Raw genomic sequence first — 24,712 nt, forward strand, 5'->3', positions numbered from 1 at the left:
GTTTTGCTGGAAACCAGCCGTGCCTGGCCTTGCTGCTCACGGTAATAGTGTCTGGAAAGCTCTTAGACCCTGTGGCATGACCTGGGAGGACAAAGCTCAAGTCCAAGACTTGCTTCCTCCTGGCCACGATTCTCAGTCTGTGCCCAAAGGGGCGGCTACAGCCAGGGCAGCGGGGCCAGCCTTTCTCTCATCCTGATATCCTTCCAAGCACATAAAGAAAATCAGCATTTTCTTCCAAATGTTTGCACTGGGGAGTTTCAGCCAGCTGCAGTCCAGGTACAGCGAGCAGAGGGGTGGGCTGCTCACCACCGCCCGCGGCTGGCGGAGCAGGGCTGGGTTTTGCACAGAGCGGGGCACTGATCGTCGTCGGCTCTTCTCCGGCATCCACCCTTCAGCAGCAAGACACTCGCAAAGGCTACAAACACTCCCTTGACCCTTTGGCAAAGCCCCTCCTGCTCCCCAGACCAGGGCACTGCCCCACAACATCACACGCGGCCTGCCATTTCACCACGCTTTGCAGAGGAGACTTCCCTTATTTATTTTTTCTGTCTTCACTGCCACCTCGCAGGTCATTACCAGATCTTTGCAGATGGTGCCTCAATGCCTAATCATGCATCCCAGCTTTGCATGGGATGGAGGCCACCTGGAGGGTGGCCCTGGAGGCCACCCTGCAACACACATCCATGCCAGAAAGGTCAGAGATAAGCAAAAGGTCCTTTTGTGCTCCCCTCTCCCTGCCTGGGTTTCTTAGAATCTAGCTGCCCTCAAAAAGAGAAAGACGACAAAAAACTGCACGGGTACAGTGACTGATAGCGCCTCAGTAAGCCCCTGGCACTGGCTTTTCATGCCCAGGCAAGAGGGAGAGGTTGCCCTAAGGTGTTGGCAGGCTCATATCCCTACGCACAGAGAAGACTAAGGGCAGCAAGGTCGGGGAAAGAGCTGATTGCACTTTGAGAGGTAGCCGCACAATCAAAATTGCAGGCCAAGCAGGCGATCAGCTTGCATAGGAAGATATGTACAGAGACACGAGAATCCACTTGTGGCCTCCAAGAGGTAGAGATGCGTTGCACTAGTGCGCTTCAACTGCTGCAACCTGCAGGCTGGCAGGCAAGTCTACGAACGAAAGGAGCATTTAAAGAGGGCGGGATTCATGCAGGCGCTGAGAGCAAGCACAAAGCCTCAGACTTACCTCCACAGCCCAAGCTGAGGTTGGTGATGGGTAACAGGGATGGGCACTGAGCACTGAGCTAGTGTCTAGGCTAAGGCAGAGGAAAATCCATGGTGATTATCAGCTCTGAGCTGGGGAGGGGCGGTCATCAGGGAGCCAGCACTGGAAGGGTCTGCAAACTGATTGCTGAACTGAGCGAAAATAACCTCCTGCTTTTAATCAGTGATAAGTTAGTAGGTACTTTGATGGTGGATGGAGAAGTAAGATCATACGTACTGAATCACATCTCCCTAGGCCTGCGTATTTTAAAGTGTGCTTAACTTTATTTCCATCACAGCTGCTGCGATTTTTGCTCCCAGCTTAGGCCAATAATGACAGCTTTGGAAAATCCCATCACTGCGGTTTAACAATGATGAATTAGTTAATACCTGCAAAGTGCTTTGATGGTGTGGATTTCTCAAGCAGGCAGTGCAAATACTGCTGCTGCTTCTGGATGAAGAAAACACATGGGATACAGGTTTAGCTTACAACTGGAACAAAACAGAGGTCCCTGCCAGTTGTACCGCCCGACCCCTTCCCCTCTCACTAAGAGTGGAGGTGAGGAGCACGGATGTTTGTGCTCATCCCTGCAGGGCTGAGGTTCTGCGTGACCCTCAGCAAAGGGACCCCAGGCACCGTGCCTCAGTTTCCCCTTCTGTAGTACTTTGAGGCTGATGGAAGGAGACATTCACAGAACTCAGCATTTCTTTTTTACAATTCTTGCATTTTGTGGCCTTTTTTTTTTTTTTTAAAAATTCTTGACTGGTCATATAAATACCAGCTGCCCAAGGCTATAGTGCAGAAAGTCAAAGGCGTATGTCTTTGATTTATGAGGCCTCCATTCAGCTCAGTTTGCCTCCCCCTGTAGTTCCCATGGGAAAAGTTGCTCTTCACTTCCTATCCAAAATCTCTTGTATGGTATGGCTGGGAGCTGTAAGACAACCACCTCTTTCTGCCCTTGCTACAATTTTCTCAGAAAAGTGAGCTGGACATGCTGCTTCTCCCTTCTGCTGTGCTGAATTTGTTGAAGAAACAAAGGTACCAGCTTAACAAGAAATGCAGGCAGTATGGTTTTGCTTAATAAGGGGGTGACCAGGTTAAAAATCTTGGTTATCCAACCTAACGCACAATGCGGAGGAGGAAATCAGCATGTATAAACACCGATGGAGAACATCCTACCTGCACAGAGCACCCCACCGCTGTATACAACCGCTATGCCACAACCTACCGAAACACGGAAATATCCAGCCCCCTTCTGCTCCCAGGAGAAAGGCTGGTGCCAAAGCCAAAGGCTGGGATAGGACTCAGGAGAGCTCATTCAGGCCCAAAAGCACATGTGACAAGTCTCTGCCCTAGTCTTTTTGCTTTAAAATGGACACAATACCTGTTGCTTTGGCCCCCTACACTCCCCCAGTAAATCCCTCCTGCCTTGTTGCCTGTATGCACAGTGCTTTGCAGAGCCATGCTGCTGGGGCCTGGGGCTATTGCAGCAAGGGAATTTCATTAACCTCCAATACTAATATTTGCACTTTTTTGTCTCCACAGGGAAAAGCCTTTTTTTTGTAGAGACTCCTCAGTCTCCTGCCAGGGCAGCTCCCTTCTCCTACAGCTGTGCTCTCCCCTGTGTCACTGTCCCCTGCTACTGGGTAGTTCTGAAGTGATGCCAAGTGTCTGCACGAATTGCTTCAGGACAGAGATTAGGATCTATCTGAAAGAGGGGAGACACATTCATCTAAAAGTGTCAGCTATTACTGTGAACACATCAACCAGAGACACCAGAAACACTAACTACACGCCCTGGAAACTCCTACTTGGGTCAGTAGATTTACTCAGCTCGGTATAACAATTTGATGTCCATGGAAGCTGTAGATCTTTCATTTTCAGGCATACCCTGCTTGAGCTTACTGTTGGTCTTAATTAGCTAATAAACTGTAAACCAGGAACCAGCACATCTGTCCTGAACCTGACAGGGCTCTCCTCCTAGATGGGCTTAGGAGATGCTGTAAGACAAAGACCAGACTCCTATATTCCACAGTTAGAGCCATCAAAATCCGGGATGATTCCTTCCCTGATGCGAGCAAGAGAGCGCTCAGCCCCCGCACACCCAAGAGCGGGAAGGTTAGCCTATGATTAATGATGGCAGGGCTGCAGGGTGCCATTCCCATGTGCCAGCAGCTGAGACAGCAAGACACAAAAGGCTTAAAGACAGGGCCAATGTTTGCCATGGCTTATACCCTTGAGACCCCACTGATTTCAGTGGGCTCCCATGTGCAACATGAGGCAGCTCTCAGCCCATTCAGCCCAACAATATGCAAACTTATTTTTACCACCATTACCTGACAAATATGTTAAAAGTATGCGTAAGTGTTTGTTTACTTCCTGCACAGTAAAAGTTAAGAAGGAGAAAATAGATGCTCAGCAACGATCTCTGCTCACCTGCAGAGATTGATGGTTGGATGCACAGCTGAAAACGACAGTGGTGCCCTAAAGACAGACTAGTTTCCACTCCCCATCTCTTGCCACTTCTTGCACCTGCAGATCTGGCTCAGCCAAGCCCTTGCAGGCACAGCAAGGTGCCTAAGGAAGATGTGTCTGGTTGCACACGTGGATGATGCTTTGAGCTAAACCTGCAAACCACTGCTTTGGAGCAGAGAGAGCATTGAGAGCAGCGACTATGCTGGCGGTCCTCAGCCACCAAAGAGGTTTGCTGTATTTAGGACCACTCTGCGTCCTGTGTTTAACCCTTCGGCTTTGCAAGTTGACACTTTCAAAGAGCTTTAACAGTTGCATCAGAGTTGAAAAACAACTGCAAGTGAGGCAGAAAATAAATGTGGCACAAGACCTTTGAAGAGAGACAGTAGCATGCACATTACACAACGTATCTCAGCAGTAGCTTCCCTGCACAGCTACCAGCACCTAAGATTTTTCCAGTTCTGGTGCTCCATTAGCTGTTTGCGTGTCAGCGGCACCGCGATGCCGGGCAGGGCTGAGGCTCCCCTCTGCTGAACTCCCCGCTCGCTCGGACGCCGTGCGTGATTTGGGGCAATATTGGGATTGCATCCTTCCCTGCACTGATGACGCCGTGCGACGCAGGGCGAGCGACCCATGCATCTGTACCCCAGCAGGCTAAGGCTAGAGAGGTGGCCTGAGCAGCCACCGCCGGCTCTCTCCTGTGCAAGATAACAGAAAAACGCTGAGATAGTTTCTGGGTAAAGATGAGAAGCGTCACCTCCCCAGCTGAAGAATTTGGGGAAATCTCTGCAAAATCTGAGACTTTCTGGGGTATTTCCAATGGAGAGGCTGACCCAGGCTCTGCTTGTCAATGCAACTAAATACATCAGACAAAAAAAAAAAAAAAGGGCAGACCTCCCATCTTTATTTATTTATTTATTTTCTGGCTCAGGCTAGAAATCTAAACAGGGCTGGTTTGAAAGGTACTTTCCATAAGCCTCGAGTCCATCTGTGCTTGCCTGGGCCCAGCTCCCCCGTAAAACATGTGTGTGTAGAAACCCAAGCTGTCCTGAAGAGTGCAAGTCCCTGAATATTTGAGTTTAGGACAGACTGATTTCAAGTGAAAAGCCCTTGCAAGAGAAAGCCCCGGCCGCATATGGAAAGGAACAACACGAATTGTGCAAATGACTCCTGGGTTAGAGCAAGCACATTTACGTACGTCCGCGTGAAGTGGGGGACCTGCTCCACTCTGCCAGCAAAATGCCTCCCAGAGGCAAGGCTGCTGTGGCTGCAAGAAGTGCAGGATGGAGCGCTCTGCACAGGGCTACGTTGCTCCTCACCTCTCATGATGGTGATACAGGTGGTATTAGGCTACAGGCCCACAACAGAGCGGATTTGGCCTCGTCCGACTTTGGAGTTCAGGCACCAGCGCAGGTCTCAGCGCCTGGGCATTACAGGCAGAGGCACAAACAGTTATTTTGCTGCATTGCACAAGGAGTTTGACACAGGCCGCTAGCCATGGAGAGCTGAACCCTGCGCACAGGCGAGATCAGACCAACGACGCTGCAGCGAGCAACCAGGAGCAGGTTGCACATGCAGCGTGGCTGGCCTGTGGTCTGATGCAAAGAATAAAACAGGACCCTTTATCTCGCTGAACTCTGGGGCTGTTCCCTACCCTTAATCTCCCATTTGCCCAAGCTGTGGTTCTTGCATTGCCAGCGCACTGGTTACCGCAAATAAATGCAAGGGCACGGGACAGAAGGACAAGGCAGCACTCCTGCACCAGCCTTCCTGCACCAGCTCCGACTTCTGCTCTCAAATAGGAAGTTGATAAAAACCTCACTTGGTTGCAGAAAGAAAATCAGATTTCAAAACCACTGTCAAAAGGGCTCCAAAGCCTAGCAGGAGTCCTGGCATTAACCCTTCCCAGAAGGCAGGCCTCTTCCCAGCTGCACCTGGGGCCGTGGAGCGGCTGGGGCTGACACCAGATACCCTGGTCGTGCCTTGCTCAGCTCTTTGGGGGCTTTTTTTTTTTCCCAAGCTGTTGCTTACATTCTCTTGTAACGTTGCTTTTATCTTGGGACCTATCACATGTCAAATCTGCTTTCATCAATAATCAGATTGAGGCGTGGAGGGGAGGGAGGAAAGGGGGGCGGTTAGGAAAAACTGCTGTCTCAGTTAACGTGCTCACCCACTGCAAAAGATGAGCAGAGGGGGAAAAAGAAACGCAGTGCTAGGCTGGATGGCAAAACCCGTCACCCTCTCAGCAAAACACCTGGCTCCTGGTGGGAAGACCAGCTCCTCGCTGACTGCATGGCCTTCCCCAATTCGGGGTTCCCGCCCCAAAATCCTGATTCCGAGGGGCTCCTCACAGAAGAGCCAAGTTTAACCTCCCTTTTGGGCCTTGTGTATTTTCCACCCAGCTGGGACATTTCTGCTTGCCAGCCTAGCTGAGAATCACTTCTGCAGCTGGGAACAGACACAGTGACCTACATGGCTGTACCCTGCCAGCCGAGGGCTAGAGAGGTGCAGTTCAGCAGGGGAGCCACTGATCCAGGCTCAAGAAACCACCCAGCACACAGGACATCCCAGAGAACTGACACCTTGCCTTTGCCTAGAGGATTAACACCGCCATGGCTCTTTGCAGACTGTATGAAAAAGATCTGGCCTGGGAGCTTCAGTTTGGGAAGTCGCAATTTTAGCATCCTTCCCACTAGATATGGAAAATGCCACTAGAAGAGGGCAGTTTTCAACTTTTTTTTTTTCCCCCACTCCTTTGCTGCCTTGGACTAGAAAGATGGTGCTCACCCTGATGCTGAGGGGCAGAGCAAAAAGGACTGCAGCAGCCAGAACACGAGGACCACCAGATCAGCTGGCTGTTCTCCACACACAAGCCGCTCCTGCTGCTTAAGCAGGCAATCTTTAATACACAATTAGAGAGCAACCTTCTCTCAGAGGGAAGAGATTTCCTTTTTTCTGGGAGGCAGATGAGACATCAATTTGTCTCACCTCTCCACACACATCATGCTGCTGCAAAAGCCCCTTTGGAAGCCTCCTGCTGTGCAATGAATCCCCACGAGCCCTCCCTGCCAGCCCTGGCCCCTTTGCAATATGCCCGTCATGCTTTCACTCCACCCAGATGTAGGTTGCAGAAAACCTTTGCAAAAGGTCCCAGCCATCTGACTTTCCACCCAGGCAGGATCTGGGCAACTCGCTTCCCCCTGCGCCCTCACCGCCGGCCGTGGATTTCCTGGCCCTGCCGCATGCGCAGCCTGGCCCAGACCGGGGCACGCTGGCGGGGGGGAAGCAGGTGCTCTGTGTTTCTCACCTCTTTCCCCTCCTTTCTCTCTGCGTCCTATATCAGTCTGTGATTAAATCGAGCCTGTTTAACCGCCACAGCCAGATGTGGGGACCCCCTTCATTTGTTATAGCAAAAAGTAAGAAAAAAAGAAAAGAAACAAAATCACATGTGGTGACAGTTGTCTGCACGTGAAACGTGGCCTGTACACCTCTGTATACCCTGAAGCTGCAGGATCTTTGCTTGGGCCGTGGGAACTCAATTTATCAGGCCTTCAGAGACCCAGTCTTAAATATTTACCCCAAAATAGACCCTGCTGTCGGTGAGGCTGAGGAAATGCCTGCTCTACCAGACTCCGCATGCCCTCCCATACAACCCTCCCTCTGAAGTCAGTGCAGGTCTCAGTCCTCTTTGCCCAAGGAGCCTTCTCCAGCACAGACCCGTTCTTCCCCATCTCCATGGACCAATATAAGTCTTGCTGCCCTCAGTCTCAGAGATCTCCTTCCCTCCAGCCAAACTAGGCAGTTTCACAGCCACAGCAAACTTGTTCTACATCTGCCCCTGGAGCAGCTTCCCTTGCTCCCAGCCCAAGGACCTTCTCTGCCACACAAGCGTGTCACCCTGAGCTCCAGCAAATACCCTCTCCGTTACGCTTCAGTAGGTGTCCATTGCCACCATCCCTGGGAAGATCAGTTCTTGGGGTGACACCAGCATCCTCTCGGCTTGATGGAGGTCCTCACAGACAGACCCAAGTGACACACAGTCATGCTCTGAGGAAAACTTTGTCCAGGGAGTATGGTCCAGGGTCAACAGTTTCTAGCCACAAACATTTTTTTTTCACTCTATTTTTTTGCCTCTTCAAAATTGCATTTCCTAGGACAGAGAATCCTCTGGGATTTCCCAGCCCACCATCACTAGGTGGGACCCTCAAGGGGACCAAGGCTACAAGTCCCTAGGGCGTTGCACAACGGAGGGTCAGCGAGCAGAGCCAAACCAGAAACTCTGCCAGGGCAAGTTAACAGAGGTTACAGAGAAAACTTCAGACTTAGGGAGGAAGAGACAGAGACACGAGGGAGGAAGGGAGGGAGGAGGAAGGAAGGGAGATGATATCCGTCCCCATACCCAGAGCAGGGAGGTGAACAGACAGAATAAGCAGCGAAGCCTATCATTGCCTCCCAGCTGGTGTGGATCCCCGGAGACGGGCTGCGGGTCACAGCCCGTTGGGGATAGGGCTGTCGTCCATGTGAAGCTTTATCAGTGGCTGTTTCTTCATTCTTTCTGTCTTGCTCCAAACTCTCGATTTCCAAAAAGGGTGGGAGATGTCACAGAATCAGCAGCACATCCTGAACAGCTGCTGCCACCCTCTATCTCTGCCTCACCCCTTGTGTCGCACCGCTGCTTCTGAAGGCCCCAGAGAAACAAAGTGCTCTGCCCGGCTAACCGGGAGGGCCTGAGGAGTGACACTGCACCGCAAGCCCGGAGGACTGCGGGTGTCTGGTGGGATTCGGTTTCGGGTTCCCATTAGGTCTGACCGATTCAAGGCTTCCATAGACTAACAGCCTTTGGGTCAGGCTCCCGGGGAAAGAGCCATGTGGAGAAAACTGAAGTTTTCCCAGCTCAGGTTTATCCCATGACATGATCTAGAGCCCCCTTTTCCTCCCAAGGCAGGGAGAACAGGTGAGAGAGGGCAGAGAGTTTTTCCAACACCCAAGGCTTCTCATGGAGCAACTAGCGTGAAGACGGCCTGGCTACACCTCCTGCCTGGGCAACGGGATTCTTCCATGGCCGCGGGTAGGAGGAGGAGGTGTGTACAGACACGGCTGGCCAGGTCTCTCCACCCATTTGCCCAAAGACACTTAAGCATCTAATTCCAGTTTGAATATGCCTCCGTGCTGGCAAAGGAAGCACTTTTTGATGGGTGTATGATTTTTAGAGACACTAAGCAACACAGCTCCTTCTGAAATCAAGAAAGGCCATAAAAGAGCCAGCTTCTTCGGGGTGCGGGGCAGTCCTTGAAAGAAAAGTAATGCTATTCAAGTAATTTAACAAACCTTCCTCTCCTCATCCTCCCAACAGCCTATTTCAGGATTTCTTCCCAAGAAGCCTCCCTTTTCCCTGAAGATCCTTTTTTGAGCACAGATGAATAAACTTCGGGCTTTGTTCTTAGGAAGAATCTTTTATCAGGTTCTTGCCCTGATAGCGGCAATTTTCATTTCATCTGAAAATGGGGACGGGGAGCTGGATTTGATCAAACAAGAATCAGTCCAAACCCAAGCTCTAAACTCAGCTTGAACTTGTTGAGAAGGTCCAATAAGTTCACAGAAGTTTCTACATTTAATCCATTGCTACTGCTTCTGTATTTCCAGGATCCCACTGGGAAGAAAAAAGTGACTTTCATCAAACTCCAAGCTCAAATTTACAGATACAGGCATTTGCTCAAAGTGCTTTGCTAAGAAACACCAGTATTCTTGAAATGACAGATTCAATGGGCAAGTAAAGGTGACAGCAGTCCCTCTCAAGCCCATTATTTTCACCCACTCTTGTAACAGTAAGCAGCTGCCTAACTTTGCAGCTCTTCCAGTCAAGTCTGATGGTTCTTAAGCTATTTCCCCCCACTTGATTTTAAAGATGGGGAAAAAACAAGCACAGAAAGGGAAGCGTCTTGTTATATACAAAGACCAACAGCAGAGCCAGAAGCAGGCCCTCTAAGGCTGGTGTTCTGGTCATTGCACCCCAGCAGCAGACAAAAGTTTGCAACACGTCACCCATCACCGTGGGAAGCATCTCCAAAAGCTAGTAAACCCCCTCAGTCCAACCTGGGAGAATTTTAGCAAGCCACGTCCATGCAAAAGACCCAGCTGAGGCACATGGGCTCTACAGAATCCATCCAAACAGCTTCCCCGTCCTTTGGAAATAGGTAGAGCTCAAAAAAGGACCTCAAGCCCAGCTGGGATAAGCAACATCACACAACCACAGCTCAGAAGAATTTTCCAAACTTTCGTATGCTTCTGCTCTGAAGCAGAGCCAGTTCAGCCCACTCACAGCACAGCCCATGATCTGCTGCAGGAATTACTCATGCTGGCCCTGGATGCTCCCTGCCAGGGGAAACATGGGCAGCTTTGCCCTGCTCCGATAGAGGAGCTACCCACAGCCCATCCTGGGGAGCTGAGGTGTCCCACCACCCCAGCCCAATCCCTGGGCCCGCGCATGGAGGGGCAGGATTCCTTCCCCCACCCCTGCCCTGAAAAGACAACACCCACCGTGTGGTTTCCTGAAACGATAGCGATATTTGTCAAAGACAGCAGTAAGAAACCCAAATGTGGTAAGTGGCCTCTTCTGAGTTGAGAGCTGCTGGTGCTCGTGCTCCAGGGTAAGGCTGTCACCCTGCGGGGCCAGCAGCAACACCTTACTCTTTGCAAAATATCAAAGGCACACGCAATGCAGCTCTGGCTCGGAGCAGAGATGGTTTCATCTGGCAAGCTGTTAGCCACAGGGGGAAGTGTGCAAAAAACATGCAGGAGACAGACCTTGTCCTGGCCTAGCTTTAATGCTGACATCTGCTTTACAAGAAAGATGGTGCCCACCTTGCTGTGCAGTGCTTCCTCTGACAGCCTGAAGGCCTGATCCTCTGAAGACAACATTTAAAAGTCAGGCAGACACTTGAGGTGGGGAATGGGCTCATGACCCAAGGCAAAATATGCCAAATGGGGATACAGGGGTCAGCAAATGGATAATTCTGGTTTTGCTGCACTTACACATTGCATTTGCCTCTTCTTGGTCAAGGATGAATGAGGAGGACTCAAGATTTGAGAAAGTTTGGGGTCAGAGATACGGCTCTGACTCTGATCGATCCATGCTAGAGACGAGGCAGAGACAATGTGCCTCTTCTCCCAGAGACCTTCTAGATGGTTTTAAGGGTCCCCAATACCCAGACCATCATCATCCCTTGACAAGGCAGGAGAGAAGCTGGGCCAGGCAAGTACTGGCTCTCTGCTGAACATGCCATTGACTCTCCCTGACACCAGTGGGGGTATTTTGATTTACAGCATCCCTGATACCAAAGGACTGCATCAGCAGCTGTTACATCCAGCATCTGGTGCGTCCAAAGCAGCTGCAAACAGTTTGCCCAAAGCAAGGATGGGAAGCCAGAATGACAGCTTGCAGATAAGACTGGGCAGAGAACTTGTTATCCTCTCCAGTGCCAGAGGGAAGGTGAGGACCATTCGCACTGTCTGTAAGAATCTGCACCAGGAAGCGTCCCCTAAACCCGCAGTGTTCCTCTGCCTGTTCTCTCAGCAAACCCCAACATCTGCCATTCCTCAGAAAATAAAGTTCACTTCTAACTGGTGGCACAAAAGCAGACTTAATCCAACTCCTCATCACCTTTGGACCCTAAAGCTTCAGGCAAACAGAGGGAACAGAATGGAGAAGAACATCCACTGAGTCACCGATGAGGCAGAACGAGCTGACCAGAGATCTGCAATAGTTCTTGGCAGCAGAGGCTCTGGACAGCCTGGAGGTGTGGGTTTACATGCTTGGTGGATTAGACATGGCACTGACTCAGAAACATAGCTATGAGCTGGTGGAATGGTAAGGAACAGTTTTTACATCAGCTGAATAGTGTTGAAATAAAAGGCCCAGCAAATATCAATCACCCCAGGCCTGCTTTAGGCAGCGAAGATGCTCTGACATTCCAGTTTGGCCAAACAGAGCTCCTGGGACCTCCCTGATGTTGCAAGTTCATCCTTAAGGAGCAAAACTTGCAAAAGGAGACATTGGGTGGGGAAAGCCTGCCTGAGTGACAGGGGAGGAGAGCCAGGGACCCTTCGGGGTCCAATTCCAGCATGGACGCTGCTATATAGTGTAACCTCGGAAGGGATACTAGCTCTGACTGCCTGCTCAGGAGCTGGCTATAAACACCTCATTTCTGTGTCTAGCTCAGCAGCCTGCAGACGAACTACAGCATTATCATCTGGAAAGACAGTCAGTCTCGATTTGGAGCCGTGACATGTCTGGGAGCGTACTGCACCCTTGAGGAGCCCAATTACCTCCCCTAAGAAGAGATGCATCTTATTTCCTGTTCCAGCTGTGCTGACCTGCGCTTCCAGCACCTGGATCTTGTTATGACTCTGTAGATCAAAGAGCCCTCTACCACCAGACACCTTCTCCCCTTGTGGTTATTTATAGGTTTGACTAAACAGCTTCAAGCTTTGCTCTGAAAAACTCCACGGCTGGAATGCCTAACTCGCATATTGAGACTCGCATTTTGCATTCTGGAAACTCTTCTCCACCCTCTGTGCACGTTACGTCTTTTTGAAAGGTGAATGTAAATTCCAGATGTGACCCCTCATCACTCTCCAGAGAGCTCACCCCCATCCCCACACCTCGCTACGAGCCCAGGCAGGGCAGTCCTTTCTGCCAAGGCACCAGCCTCCGCTACCAAATAACAAAACCAGCAAGAAATCGGCAAGGGTTGCACTTCAAGAGGCTTTAATTAACACACATGTATATTGCCAACAATAACACCACCGCTGTTTCAGAGAGGAGGATAACAACACTAACAAACAAACAATATTTCTCAAAATAGTAAATAAAATAATAAAAAACACTAGCAGCAACATGGCTTTAAGCAGTCTGCATCTGAGTTTTTATTTCTGCAAGGCATAAGCCAATGTCATTAGGAAAAACCCCCGCATTCTCAGATGCGCAGTTTATTCCCTCCAGCAGCAGCTTCCTCCGCATATCAAGCGTTTGTCACTGTTAAACTGCATGACAAAACCCCTCAGATCTGGTCAGTCAGGAATTTGGGGGGTTCATAGGAGCTTTTCAGCAGCAAATGGGTGGAGGGAGGATTTTGGTGACATCCTGACACCTAAGGGGTGTAAGGGTCTGAATTAATTCACCGTTGGCTATTTTGGCTTCTGAATTAAGTTGCTCAGAAGTAAGGACACGTTGGTCACGACATGCCCTCTGGTGGCAGCGGGGCCGGGGTGGCTTGGGGCAGACCCAGGGACAGCAGCACCATGCAGGTGGCAGCTGCCTCCTTTCGGGGCTGGGTGCTGCAAGGAACCCGCAGCAGCTCCATCCTTTGCTCTGGGCCTGTCCAAGGCACGTCTCTCCGGCAAGCCAGAGGCACAATCACATTTAAGAGCACAAAGGGACATTAGATCACTTGGCCTGGCTTCTTAACACGTGCTGCAGAATTTCACCCCTACGTTGAGCTCAGTAATTTCCATCTGACTAAGCACCTCTCTCAAAGTTATGATTTGAAAACATCAAGGTCAGCCAGCCAGCCTTCTGCAGGCTCTTCTGCTACACTGAGCACCTCCCAGGCTCAAAAAAATTACAAAGCCTTGGGCTTTCCCTACCCAAAGAGCCCAGAGTCGTCAGTTCCCATTATTCTTCTCAAATACGAATTTCAACAAGCTTTACAGCTTCCCCTCCGGGATTGTACACATCAGGGTAACTATTCAGCTGTATCTCAACAAGGTTAATATTCTTCTTGTCTGGGGTCACACAACTATTTAGCGTCAACAGACCTGGGAATCCTAACTCCTACCGCTTGTTTCAAATAATCTGCATGCAATTCAGAGTAAAAACACATGAACCTTTTTCCTTTCTCAGTTTGACACCAATGTGAAAGTGGTTTTTGTTGTTGCTAAAAATGGGAAACAAGAGGAAATGTTCCAATCTTTGGGAAAACACAACATGCCCAGGAAGGCACACAGACTATCGCCATCCTGCATTTTTTCGTTTTGCTGCCAGATGACCGATTTCACAGCACTCCAGAGGAAACTGGCACATTAAACTGGCAAATTCTTCCAGTGGCAGTGTCATTTCCCCACTTCACACGGGCTCCGAAATAAAGATGCCGCGCTCCACCTATGGACACAAACTGCCAGCACGGGTCTGCTTCCAAATGCCATCCCTTTCAAACTGGAACCCTGGCAACATCTTTTAGCATGGCACTGAAGCGCTCCTTTTTCGCTAGTCCCCTCTTGTCTCGGCTGGCTAGTCTCCTCTAGTGGCTGCTAGCAGCTACTTCAGAGCAGCCGGTACTTCAGAGACATGCCAGGAACTCTTAAATCACTGAGTAACTGAGCCTTTATGGAAGTTTTTTATTCCCACCCCCCCAGTCAGAGGGGAGCTATGCCTAAGGGAAGAATTACGTACCCACACCACAAAGAGGGATGTTGTACCCATAGTTTTAGGACTGTCTGCAAATCTGTGGACTAGTGGATTTCTGCCAGGCTCTGGATACTCTGCTCGCGATGAGTCCAACGTGGACTGCACTGCTCTGGGAAGAGCTTTCCAAGGGTACTGCACCACCACCAAGAATATTTTAATGTCAGATGCTGCTTTTTATCAGCTCTGAAAGCATCTCGCAAGGAATGCCAGTACTTACAGATGGGAAAATGAAGTGCAGAGGAGCAGAGACTTGCCTATGGTTACTCAGCAGGCTGGCTGCAGAGCCAGGACCAAAGCCCAGAATAATACAATGCATTGCCCCACTAACCACAGCACCCAGCCTGCCCTAGCATCCCCCACTGCAGGACTTCCCCCGCCACCCCCTTCCCAAACCAAAGCCCCTGGAGTGCTAAGAGCTAGAGACTTCAACAGCTTTATTTTCTGAAATTTGTCTCTGAAGTTCTGGGAAGGAGGAAAGAAGAATATTCCCAAGAGAGTAAAGAACAGGCAGCACAGGGCTGTGAAGTACTCTTATTTACACAATAGCTCCCACACACGAATAAATCCGGTAATGCAGTACACACAAGGAAAGAATCAGCAAAAGGCATCAAATGCAGAGGGGCATGCACAAGCCAGGCCAAACAGCTCAGCCAGAGCAGGAAATAAATTCTTATGCTGGAATTTCAGCAGCCTCATTTGCAGCAACCCATCTCTGTGGAGGGAGCTCACAGCAGGAGGCAGCGGGTGCCAGGGGAGCACTGAAGAGTTGTGGCTGCTGGCCTGGAGGAGCAGACACCCCAAGGAAGGAGGCAGCACACACACACGAGTGGTGGACCCTGCCTGGGTGCAGATGCTTGTGTGACACTGATGGAAGGCACTGCACTGGCCTTGCCTCTGTCCTGGCAGGCAGATTCTTCAGCTGCAGAAGGAGCTTGTGCCTGGGGGAAACTCCTTGAAGCCCGCCTGGGCTAGGAGAGCTGGTGCACAGCCCAGCTACTGGTGTCCTTTTGCTCTTGACCACTGTGGGGACAGTTATTTCCAGCCTGAATTGTCCTGTTGGGCATCCGATCGCTGATGGGAATACGGGCTACCTTAGGCAAGGCTCCCTCAGCAATGCTCAGGTGGGAGCTGGGCATTTCAGAAAGACTTGAAATAACTAGCTGGGAATTACTGATGGATGTGTGGGGTCTGAAATCTTGCCTCTGCAGGGCTCCTTCTTTCCTACAAAAACTGGAGGAAGAAAGGCTGTGCTCATGTTCTCACTACCTGCTCAGCCTCTCCATTTTCCGACTCCCAGAAAGATGCTCCAGGTCTGCTCAGGAAGACACTGGATGCCCTCCATCCATATGGACAGAAACAAGCATTGCACAGAAAAAAATTTAAGTCAACTGGGGCAGAGAGAAGCTGTGTGGCTGTACAGATCAGCGGTTAATTCTCCAGAGCAGGAGAAGGGTGCTGGGTCTCAGTCTGTATTCTTCAGGATTGTCTGTGTTTTACATGAAGCAGTTACATACATAAACACTCCTGAAGGCAAGTGCTGTAAATAACAGGCTGAAAAGTGACATTACAAAGTACCGGAGACAAGAGACAAAGACAACTGTCCTCATGCAATAAACCAACCAGGAGTTATGGATCAATTATGTGCTGCTTTTGTATTGCAGCCCTCACAATCTCAGTAAGATAACTCAGCTAAATAACACCCTCATCCTCCTCACTGCACAGATGAGGGAGTGAAAGAGAGACTTAGTAGCAGAGATAAGAGCAGACTGAGTCCTGACCTGCACGCATCTCAAACACGTGCATGCTACGCCCTCACTCTGCACTGGGCCCCTGCCCAATCTCTCTTCTGCCTGAAAGATTTCAGGATCTAGCGCCACACCACTAATCACCATTTATTTTTCTTTTTTCCCTTGCTGAGTGTGATGGCTGGCATATTATACTATGAAGAGGAAATGCTGCCTTACTTAGTACTCTGATGCACACAACATTCATCAGCAAAAGCACCTGTCCGCACTTGCTTCCCCATTTACTCATCCCCTACGTTGGCTACAAGATCAACTTGTAAATTGGTTAAATTAACTTGATGGCAAGCTGAGACCGAGGGGCACAACACTTCCCGTGGTACCATGCGTAGTACCAACCAGTCTGAAACTCCCCCGGCGCTCCTACAGACATTTCTGGCTCAACTCAAGCCTGTCTTTGCAGCACCAGCACTACACCGATGTTTTCAGTCCAGACCTGCCAGCATTCACTCCCCTTCTCGTCTGAACAATTGGGGTCTGACACTTCTCGAGAGTCACCCAGCAAATTGCAATCGATCAACGTTAAGCGCTCACATTTCCCCTCTTTTAGCTTCATCTGCGATGTCAGCTTACTCACTAGCGTGTAGACCTCCACAAGTTCCTCAGCTGAAACAACAAGGCTTCAGCATCTCTCTCTTTTCATAACATGCTAGGGGGCCGAGAGCCTGCCCCACCTCCACTGCAAAGCCCTGGCAGAGACAGACATCCCTGCCGAGGGACGGCAAAGCGGCTGCCTCGCAGACTGGCAGAACGCTGACACCCTGGGAATTCACAGACAAACTGCAGCAAGATCCCCCAGCACCGACCCCCTCACTCACAGCCATTTCAAGGTACTTTTAATATCTTCGGCACAATTATACTCCACCAGCCCTCTGCCAACTGCTTTGCTTGTCCCTGACCACATAAGGCATAAGATTGCCCTCTCTATCACGTTTTCAGTCTCTGAAACGATGTTGCCTCCTACCTTTGATGATCAAGAAACTTGCTTCTGCAGGCGTGTTTGCTTTGAACAATCCAGCCTCCACCTTCCTCTGCCTCCTCGCTTTCCCTATCTGTTAACAGATTTTGCTGCTGTTGTTGTTGAAAAGCCAGCAGCGTGTGGAAGCTGGGTTGCCATCCAAACCAAATGCGACCAGGACCTTTAATTTCCAGCGTGGCAGCTGTTGTTTACATCACTTTTTTTTCCCCTCTCACATGCAGTAATTGGTTCTCACAATGTTCTTGCTCTCCCACACATGTACTTCAACAGGAAGCGAGGGGTGGGAGTTGTAGTGTGGGGGTTTCCTGTTCTGTCTTTCTGAAACACTTAACCGACAGCAAAGCTTTGATCAAAAGATCTAAGCGCACACGCTGGTACACCGAGTTTCAGCTAAGAGTACGTATTTCTTACAACAGGAAAACCCTAAGGGCTCCCATGGTTACAGGGTTGCTGGCACACCGCCGGTACTTTGCGAGCCGTTTTGGTAAATCGTTTCCTGACGGGAAGGCCGGCCGTTCTGCGAGCGCCAGCCTCTCCGCGGGGCTTCGCCGTCCCGGTTGCCCTGCGGGGGCAGGGTGAGGGCTCTGCCCCAGGGGCCCGGACAAGACGTGGAAAGCCACAAGCTTCAGCACTCCTCGGGAGGGGAAGGAGCCGCTGCTTCGGGCCTCGGAACCGGCCGGGCCGCACCTCAGCGCCCCGCCCCGCTGCCTCACGGCTGCAGCCGGCGCTCGGAGCCCGCGTACCAGACCGGCACCCGCCTCCCGCCGGCGGGCAGGGGAGCGCCCGGGGGACCCCCCCCCTGCCGCGGGCACGCCGCTGGGGGCGGGCAGCGGTGCGGTGCGGGCAGCGGTGCGGGCAGCGGCAGCCCCCGCCCCCCCCAAATCCCAGAATGCCCCGCGCGCGCCGCAACGCGCGCACACGCCCCCCGCCGCCGCACCTGGCGCATGCGCACAGCTCCCTATGGCTCCAAGATGGCCGACACAGCGTCCGGCGGCTCCGGCACGGTAACGGCGGCTCTTCCCCGGGACGCGGGGCTGTTGTGGGGGGCGTCTCCCGCGGGGGCCGGGCGGAACGGCGGCGGCCTAGTCCTCCCATGGCGCTGAGGCGCCTGCGGCCTGCCCGGGGGGCTTGGAGGCGGAGGCTGAAAGGAAGGAGGCGCTGATTGGCCGAATGGCCGGAGGGAGGCGGGGCTGGGCAGCGGGGCTTGATTGGCTCAAGTCCTTCCGCTCGGATTGGCCGGCGGAGGGGGCAGGGAGGCGGGGCTGCCCGCGGGGCGGGTTTTTTAAAGGGGCCGCGCCCCAAAGGGCGCGTTGGGTGGTGCCTGCAGCACCGTGTCTATGTGTATGTATGTATGTATGTATGCATGTATGTATGTGTGTGTGTGTGTGTGTAGATGTATATGTATAGATCAGTGTGTATGTATGTGGGTATGTATGTATATGTATGTGGGTGTAGATGTATATGTATAGATCTGTGTGTATGTGCATAGATGTATATGTATAGGTCTGTGTGTGTATATGTATATGTATGAGTGTGTGGATGTATATGTATAGATCTGTGTGTGTATGTGTGTGCAGATGTATGTGTATAGATCTCTGTGCGTGTGTATGTATGTATGTGTGTGTAGATGTATATAGATCTGTGTATGCATAGATGTATATGTATAGATTTGTGTGTGTATGTATATGTGTGTGTATATGTATATGTATATGTAGAGATCTGTGTGTATGTATATATGTGTGTGTAGATGTATATAGATCTGTGTGTGTGTGCGTAGATGTATATGTATAGATCTGTGTGTGTAGATGTATATAGATCTCTGTGTATGTGTGTAGATGTATATGTATAGATCTGTGTGCGTGTATGTATATGTGTGTGTGTGTAGATGTATATAGATCTGTGTGTGCGTGTGTAGATGTACGTGTATAGGTCTGCGTGTGTGTATGTATGTGTGTATGCATATGCACATGTGTACGTACGTGTGCGTGCGGGCAGTGGGGGACTGCCTGCAGCCCGCCGGCCCGTCACGGAGCCCCTCCAGGGCAGCGCCCGCAGCCCGGGGGCCCGGGGCCGGGTCCGTGCCCTCGCCCTTCCCGGTCCCCGCTCCCGGGGCCGGCGGGGCTCTGGCCTCGCCGCACCCCCGCGCTCTGCCGGTGGCTTCATGTCGGGACGGGGGTCTGTGTCCGCAGAGGTCGGGCAGCAAGCACGCAAGCACGCCGGCGGATAACTACTACCTGGCTCGGAGGAGGACTCTGCAGGTGGTGGTCAGCTCCTTGCTCACCGAAGCCGGCTTCGAGAGCGCTGAAAAGGCGGCGGTGGAGACGCTGACGGAGATGTTACAGAGCTGTGAGTGTCCGGCTTTGTGAGCGTCCAGCAAAGGCACAGCGATCCCCTGAAGTTTCTCGTTTCTCTGTTTTCAGATTGGCCTTCCCTCTTTCTTTTTTTTTTCCCATTTTTGTTATTTTGTGTTAATGATGTTAGCAAAAGGGGAAGGCTAGGCGGTGGCTAGAGCACAGCCCTGCAGTCGCTTCCTTCTGTGAGCGCGAGCTGTTTGTCCAAACTCAGAAGTACTTACTTATCTCACTCAGTGAGTACTCGTTAGATACTCATTAGGTAACCTAATAAGCTCCACATACTGAGATACTGCCAGGCTAAATAGAGAAATAACAAAGTTCCAGACATCTGGTTAGTTAAGGCTGTAGAAGCTCCTGTGTTTGGCAGCTCTCCTCCTGCTCTTCTGGGGGATGTGCCTAGGATGTCAGCTTACATATTTTTCTGAAATCAAGAGGTGATTAGGTTTTGTATTTTTTCATGCCTGTGATGCAGATTTGCCTTTTGCATTTGTGGAAGACATCTGACTCTCTGATCTTTAGCGTCTCCATACTTTGCACATGCTTTAATTTTAAATATGCAGGCTGTAAGAGACTGGATTCCAGGAGGTATTTTCCATTCCTTGCTAAATTTGCTAAAAATTCAGGTCTCTGAAGCCAGGGTTGGGCTGATACACGTGTGGTCACTATCTGAATTGAATATGTGGTGCTGGGTTTTTTTCCCTCCAGATATTTCTGAAATTGGAAGGAGCGCAAAGTCCTACTGTGAACATACAGCCAGAACCCAGCCTACGCTCTCCGATATCATGGTTACTCTAGTAGAAATGGGTGAGTAGTTGACCGGTCCCACTAATTCCAGCTGCCTGCATTGCAGAGGATTTGGGTGTGCTGCGTTGGTAGGAAAATCTGTCCCCGATGTTTCTGGTGTTTGTGTGACGCCCACTGTTCTGGGCCTCGTGCAGGCACTCGGATATCACTGCTGTGGATGCAGTATGAATATGCACAGAGTGTGTGATTTTCTTCCTCATGTAATTTGGAGCCCTTGGAAAAAATCTGAAGAAGCCTAAGAGAAGGGATTTTTGACAGGAAAAACTCTTGGTGTGATTTCTGTTTCCTCTTTTCTGTTTCAGGGTTCAATGTTGAAACGCTTCCTGCGTATGCCAAGCGGTCCCAGCGGATGGTCATCACTGCCCGTATGTGGGAAATCCTTTCTCTTCTTATGCAGGAATTCTTATTCGGCATTCCTCTCTGCTGGCATCCAGAGAGCTCCTGCTTTTCTGGTGGATGATGCAGTCCAGTGCTCCTGGAAGCGCAGTTTGTGTTAAGGATTCCTGTAATGACTGTGTAAGAGGTGAAGGAGGGCACCCTCTGCCCAAGTTGCCTTTGCTTCAGCATCCTCGTTACACATGAGAATCCTCAAGATGGTTTTGTTCTCCTTGCGTAGGAGAGAGGCGTCGAGTAACCCTTGTTCCCTTTTGGGATGCCAAACGCAATCGGAAATTATTGCTCGTGGGATGTGCTCTGTCCCTTTTATAGGACCTGGAGACATGGGTCACAGCTCCGTGTAAGCTAGCACCTTATCCCTAACGCTTGGCAGAATGTAGCTGGCTGATTTGTGTGTGTTTTTTTAACTGTAGCGCCTGTGACAAACCAGCCCGTGACTCCCAAAGCCCTGACAGCTGGACAGAACAAGCCACATCCATCCCACATTCCTGGCCATTTCCCTGAGTTTCCAGATCCTCACACTTACATCAAGACACCAGTGAGTGAAAAAAGACGTCTGTGCCATTTGGGGTCTGTCTGAAGTCAATGACACCAGGAGTGGTGTATAAATATTTTTACTGCAGTGCTGGTACTGTTTATCCAAAACATTGTTTCTCCTGGCTTAATATGTCGCTTGTTGTTTGCGAGTTGCCCTTGCTATAGATTTTGGGCTGATTGACATCTGTAGCTGCCTGAAAATCTGTGCATGTTGAAGGTCCGTGCCTGCCTGTAGCCTCTGCATCCTAGTAGTGCTTTGCACTTCAGCTGTCCGCATTGCATCCACTAACGGTGGTGGTTTTTTTCCTCCTTGCTCCACAGACATACCGGGAGCCTGTATCTGATTATCAGGTCCTACGGGAAAAGGCAGCATCTCAACGGCGCGATGTAGAAAGAGCTCTCACACGTTTCATGGCTAAGACGGGAGAAACGCAGAGCCTCTTCAAAGATGACGTTAGCACGTTCCCATGTGAGTTACCTAGGTCACTTCGTGCTGTAAATGACGGCTGTCTAACTGAGCATGCACTCCGTTAGAGTTCTTGCTACTGCAGGAGGTGAGCACTGAAGGATCACATTGTGTTTGCCCTTCCAAGGCACTGGAAGGCCGGGAAATGAGGGATTTTCTATTTAAAATGGGGACGAAAAACAGAATCAAAGCCAAATGGTAGGCTTCCACCCTCACCAAAGGCTCCCTTTCTTCTGCTGGTAGGGAAGGCCTTGGCTGATAGGCGCTAAATTCAAAGCTCATCCCAATCCTGTCTCCACCCCTCTGTAACTTTTGAACAAGTAATTTCTTCTCTCTTATATTTTTGTGGTAGGCAGTGGAGGTTTTCCTGTTTCTCTGTCTGCAAAGAAGTGATGAGAATTCCTCCCTTCCCAAGGCTCACTGACAGCACAGATCTCAGCGTTACCTTAAGGGGGACTAGGTGATGCTTCAGCCTGTGAGATAATTGAACTTTTATGGAGGTCTGGAAGGATTTTTTGTGTTAGTATAATGCTGTGTCCTTGGCTGGAAACATAAAGGGGCCTCAGAAAATAGGAAATTAGAGACTGCCACCTTTTAGGGACAGCAGATTTCATTCCTGATTCCTGGGAGCAGCAGGAAAAGAGTGCATGTGTTTAAAACCAGGACCAGTGAAAGTGTTTGGTCTCTAAGTAATTGGTTAGCTTGTGCTTCGTAATCTCCGAGTTGAGGAGTCTTTTCCCAGCTGGCTGACTGTGTCCTTCTCCTTGACCCTAGTGATTGCTGCCAGGCCTTTCACCGTACCCTACCTGACAGCTCTTCTCCCCTCTGAGCTGGAAATGCAGCAAATGGAAGAAACAGATTCATCGGAGCAAGACGACCAGACAGACACCGAGAACCTCCCCCTGCACATGAGCACGGTACGCCCAGCCTGAGAGATCAAGGTCTCTTGGGCCCGACTTTCTTAAACTTACGAAACCTGGTTCTTCGCCTGTCTTCCTTGCAGCTGGGCGGAGTGGGTGGGAAATGGCAGTGGGTTACGTTTTACCCAGTGTAAATGACTAAACATTGTCATGGTTCTCTAACTTTCTGCAGGGTGCAATGCAAAATGAGGTTGGATCACGAGCTTTCAGCACAACCTTCATTTCAGTGTTAGGGGAGAGAGGATTGTCCTAGAATCCTGCTGTTCCCAAAGGGGATCTTCTTGTGTTAGAAATCAGGAGTCCTCCCCTCCAATGCCGCCCCTTGTGTGCTGCTGTTTATCTTGGCCGTTGATTGTCTGTTTTGCCCATAGGTTATGTGGTTTGAACTTCTAAGCCTTGTTTAGCCTAACTTCGGTTGTTTATGCTTTTTTTTTTTTTTTTTTTTTTTTTTTAATGTGGCAGGATGATTCAGGACCTGAAAAGGAGAATGCTTCAGTGTTACAGCAGAACACCTCCCTGTCAGGCAGTCGGAACGGGGAGGAAAATGTGATAGACAATCCCTACCTCCGCCCAGTGAAAAAGCCCAAGATCCGCAGAAAGAAGTGAGGTGTAGCCAGCTGGCTGCTCAGAGGAAGAGAAACCCGGGGGTTCACCTCCGCTGCTGTGGGTGAGAGGCATGGAGCACGACAGGAGAGGCAATCCGGCTGAGTGGCAGCAGCAGAAGAATGGTCTCTCTCTGCCTAGCAAACTACACTCTCATCCTGGTTTGTGATGCTCCCTCTTTGCCCTCTGCTCTCCTGCTGACTTGGAACGGTCAATGGTCAGTTGCCTTAAAAGCGTTGAAGGCCACCGGGTTACAGATGGGAATTGTCTCCTTTACTTTGGTTTGTTCTCATGTCGGCAGGATTTAGTCTCTGAAGAGACGGGGGACACAAAGGTTCTTGCTGCTCGGTGCTTCCCAGCAGGGTCTACAGAATACAAAGGCATAATTCGTTTGTGGCTCTCTGGCAGGCTAGAAAAGAAACTTCTGCAATCAACCTTGCCTGGCCTTATGATCTAAGGAGCATGTATTAACAGAGACAGAAGAATCCCAGAGAGGTTTCTTTCTTTGTATTCTTGTCAGGTAAAAGCAAACAGACTTTTCTTTTATAAACTAAAGGCATCTGATGTGTTGGTAAGAGAGTGAAGTGTAAATACAGAGCTCAGATGGCATTTTATTCTCACTTTTCTGACTGCAGCTGCACTTCTAACTTAAAAGCGCTAAGTGTGGTGTTTACCCTGTTCTGCTTTGAGATTATTTTTTAGCAGTATGAGTGGCAAGATTTCACAGCTGCTGCAGGCTATTTTTCAGTTCTATTGTTAGTTTCAACACAGCACAACTCCTTTGAGAGTTCACGCCTTCACCAGCTGTTTTGAAAGATGCTGTGCTGAAAAACATGGATTAAGGAATAAAGCTGTATTGATTGCCATCCGCAAGGCCATGCTATTGATCGCACTTTTTTATTTTGTCCATTCTCAAATACGGGCTTTTATCAACAGAAGTTGCTCTTTTTTTCCCCCCTTTATTTCCCCAGAGCAGAAGACTTTATTTCAGCGGTGAAAATGACTGGTGATGGAAGTATTGTAGCTGCTAGCTGGTTCTGGAGGGCTTTGCTTTAATCTGCATTCGGCCTTTACTTAGGCAAAATATGGGTTAAATTTCTTTGAGAAAAGACTCCTGTAGTTTGGTCCGGTCTCCCAAGCATCTCTTCTGGGTAAAAATGTGGTGCTGGGAGAGGCAGCAAAGACTGCCTGCTGCAGACTGCCAGGCAGGCATGGCTTCCTAGAGTAGTAGCCAAGTGCAAGAAATCTGTTGCAGTCACTGGGCAGATCAGAGTTATGTGTGTACACGTTCACCTCTGCTTAGTTAAGGCATCCTCCTCGGCCTCCCTCTTCCCCTGTCACCCAGGGAGGAGGAAGATAAAAAGGAGCAATTGTTTCAGTGAGAACGGAGGTGAATTTGAACAAATTCACAACAATTTGACATGACATCTCTAGCAAAAAAGTCTTGCATGTGCCATTGTCACTTCAGCTGGTGCCTTGGTTGTACAGAGTAACAAATGTACAGAGACATTGTGTATGTATGTATATATAAAAATTTATATCTTTTTTTACTTGGATTAAGCATTTTTCGCAATGAGAAAATCCCTCGCTGGATAGGGGAAAAATGTAGAATGAAAATAGTCATTTTTATGTTCATAATAAAAGAAATTTTATGTCCTGCAAGCAAAACTGGCTGAGTCCTTAAAGTTTCAGGAGTGGAAAAGCACC

General features: G+C 50.1%; 2 protein-coding genes across 2 annotated transcripts in view; one reads left to right on the forward strand and one right to left on the reverse strand.

The window, feature by feature from the left end:
- Positions 1–18,033, reverse strand: part of CCND3 (cyclin D3) — a 76,899-nt gene extending 58,866 nt beyond the window's left edge. Inside the window, exon 1 of the mRNA XM_082330267.1 lies at positions 17,863–18,033. Within this exon, the coding sequence (XP_082186393.1) occupies positions 17,863–17,871 (9 nt within the window). The 5' untranslated portion in view covers positions 17,872–18,033. The remainder of the gene's footprint in view (positions 1–17,862) is intronic.
- TAF8 (TATA-box binding protein associated factor 8) lies at positions 17,870–24,545 on the forward strand (the record flags this gene model as incomplete). Its single annotated transcript, XM_082330264.1, has 8 exons — positions 17,870–17,929; positions 19,115–19,271; positions 19,985–20,083; positions 20,386–20,448; positions 20,893–21,017; positions 21,338–21,485; positions 22,257–22,399; positions 22,865–24,545. The coding sequence occupies 8 exons, from the start codon at positions 17,870–17,872 to the stop codon at positions 23,006–23,008; spliced, it is 939 nt and encodes a 312-aa protein (XP_082186390.1). The 3' UTR covers positions 23,009–24,545.
- Between the last annotated feature and the right edge of the window lie 167 nt (positions 24,546–24,712).

The sequence above is a fragment of the Platalea leucorodia genome, assembly GCF_965183815.1.
Source record: "Platalea leucorodia genome assembly, chromosome: 19".
In the NCBI taxonomy this organism is placed as follows: domain Eukaryota; kingdom Metazoa; phylum Chordata; class Aves; order Pelecaniformes; family Threskiornithidae; genus Platalea; species Platalea leucorodia.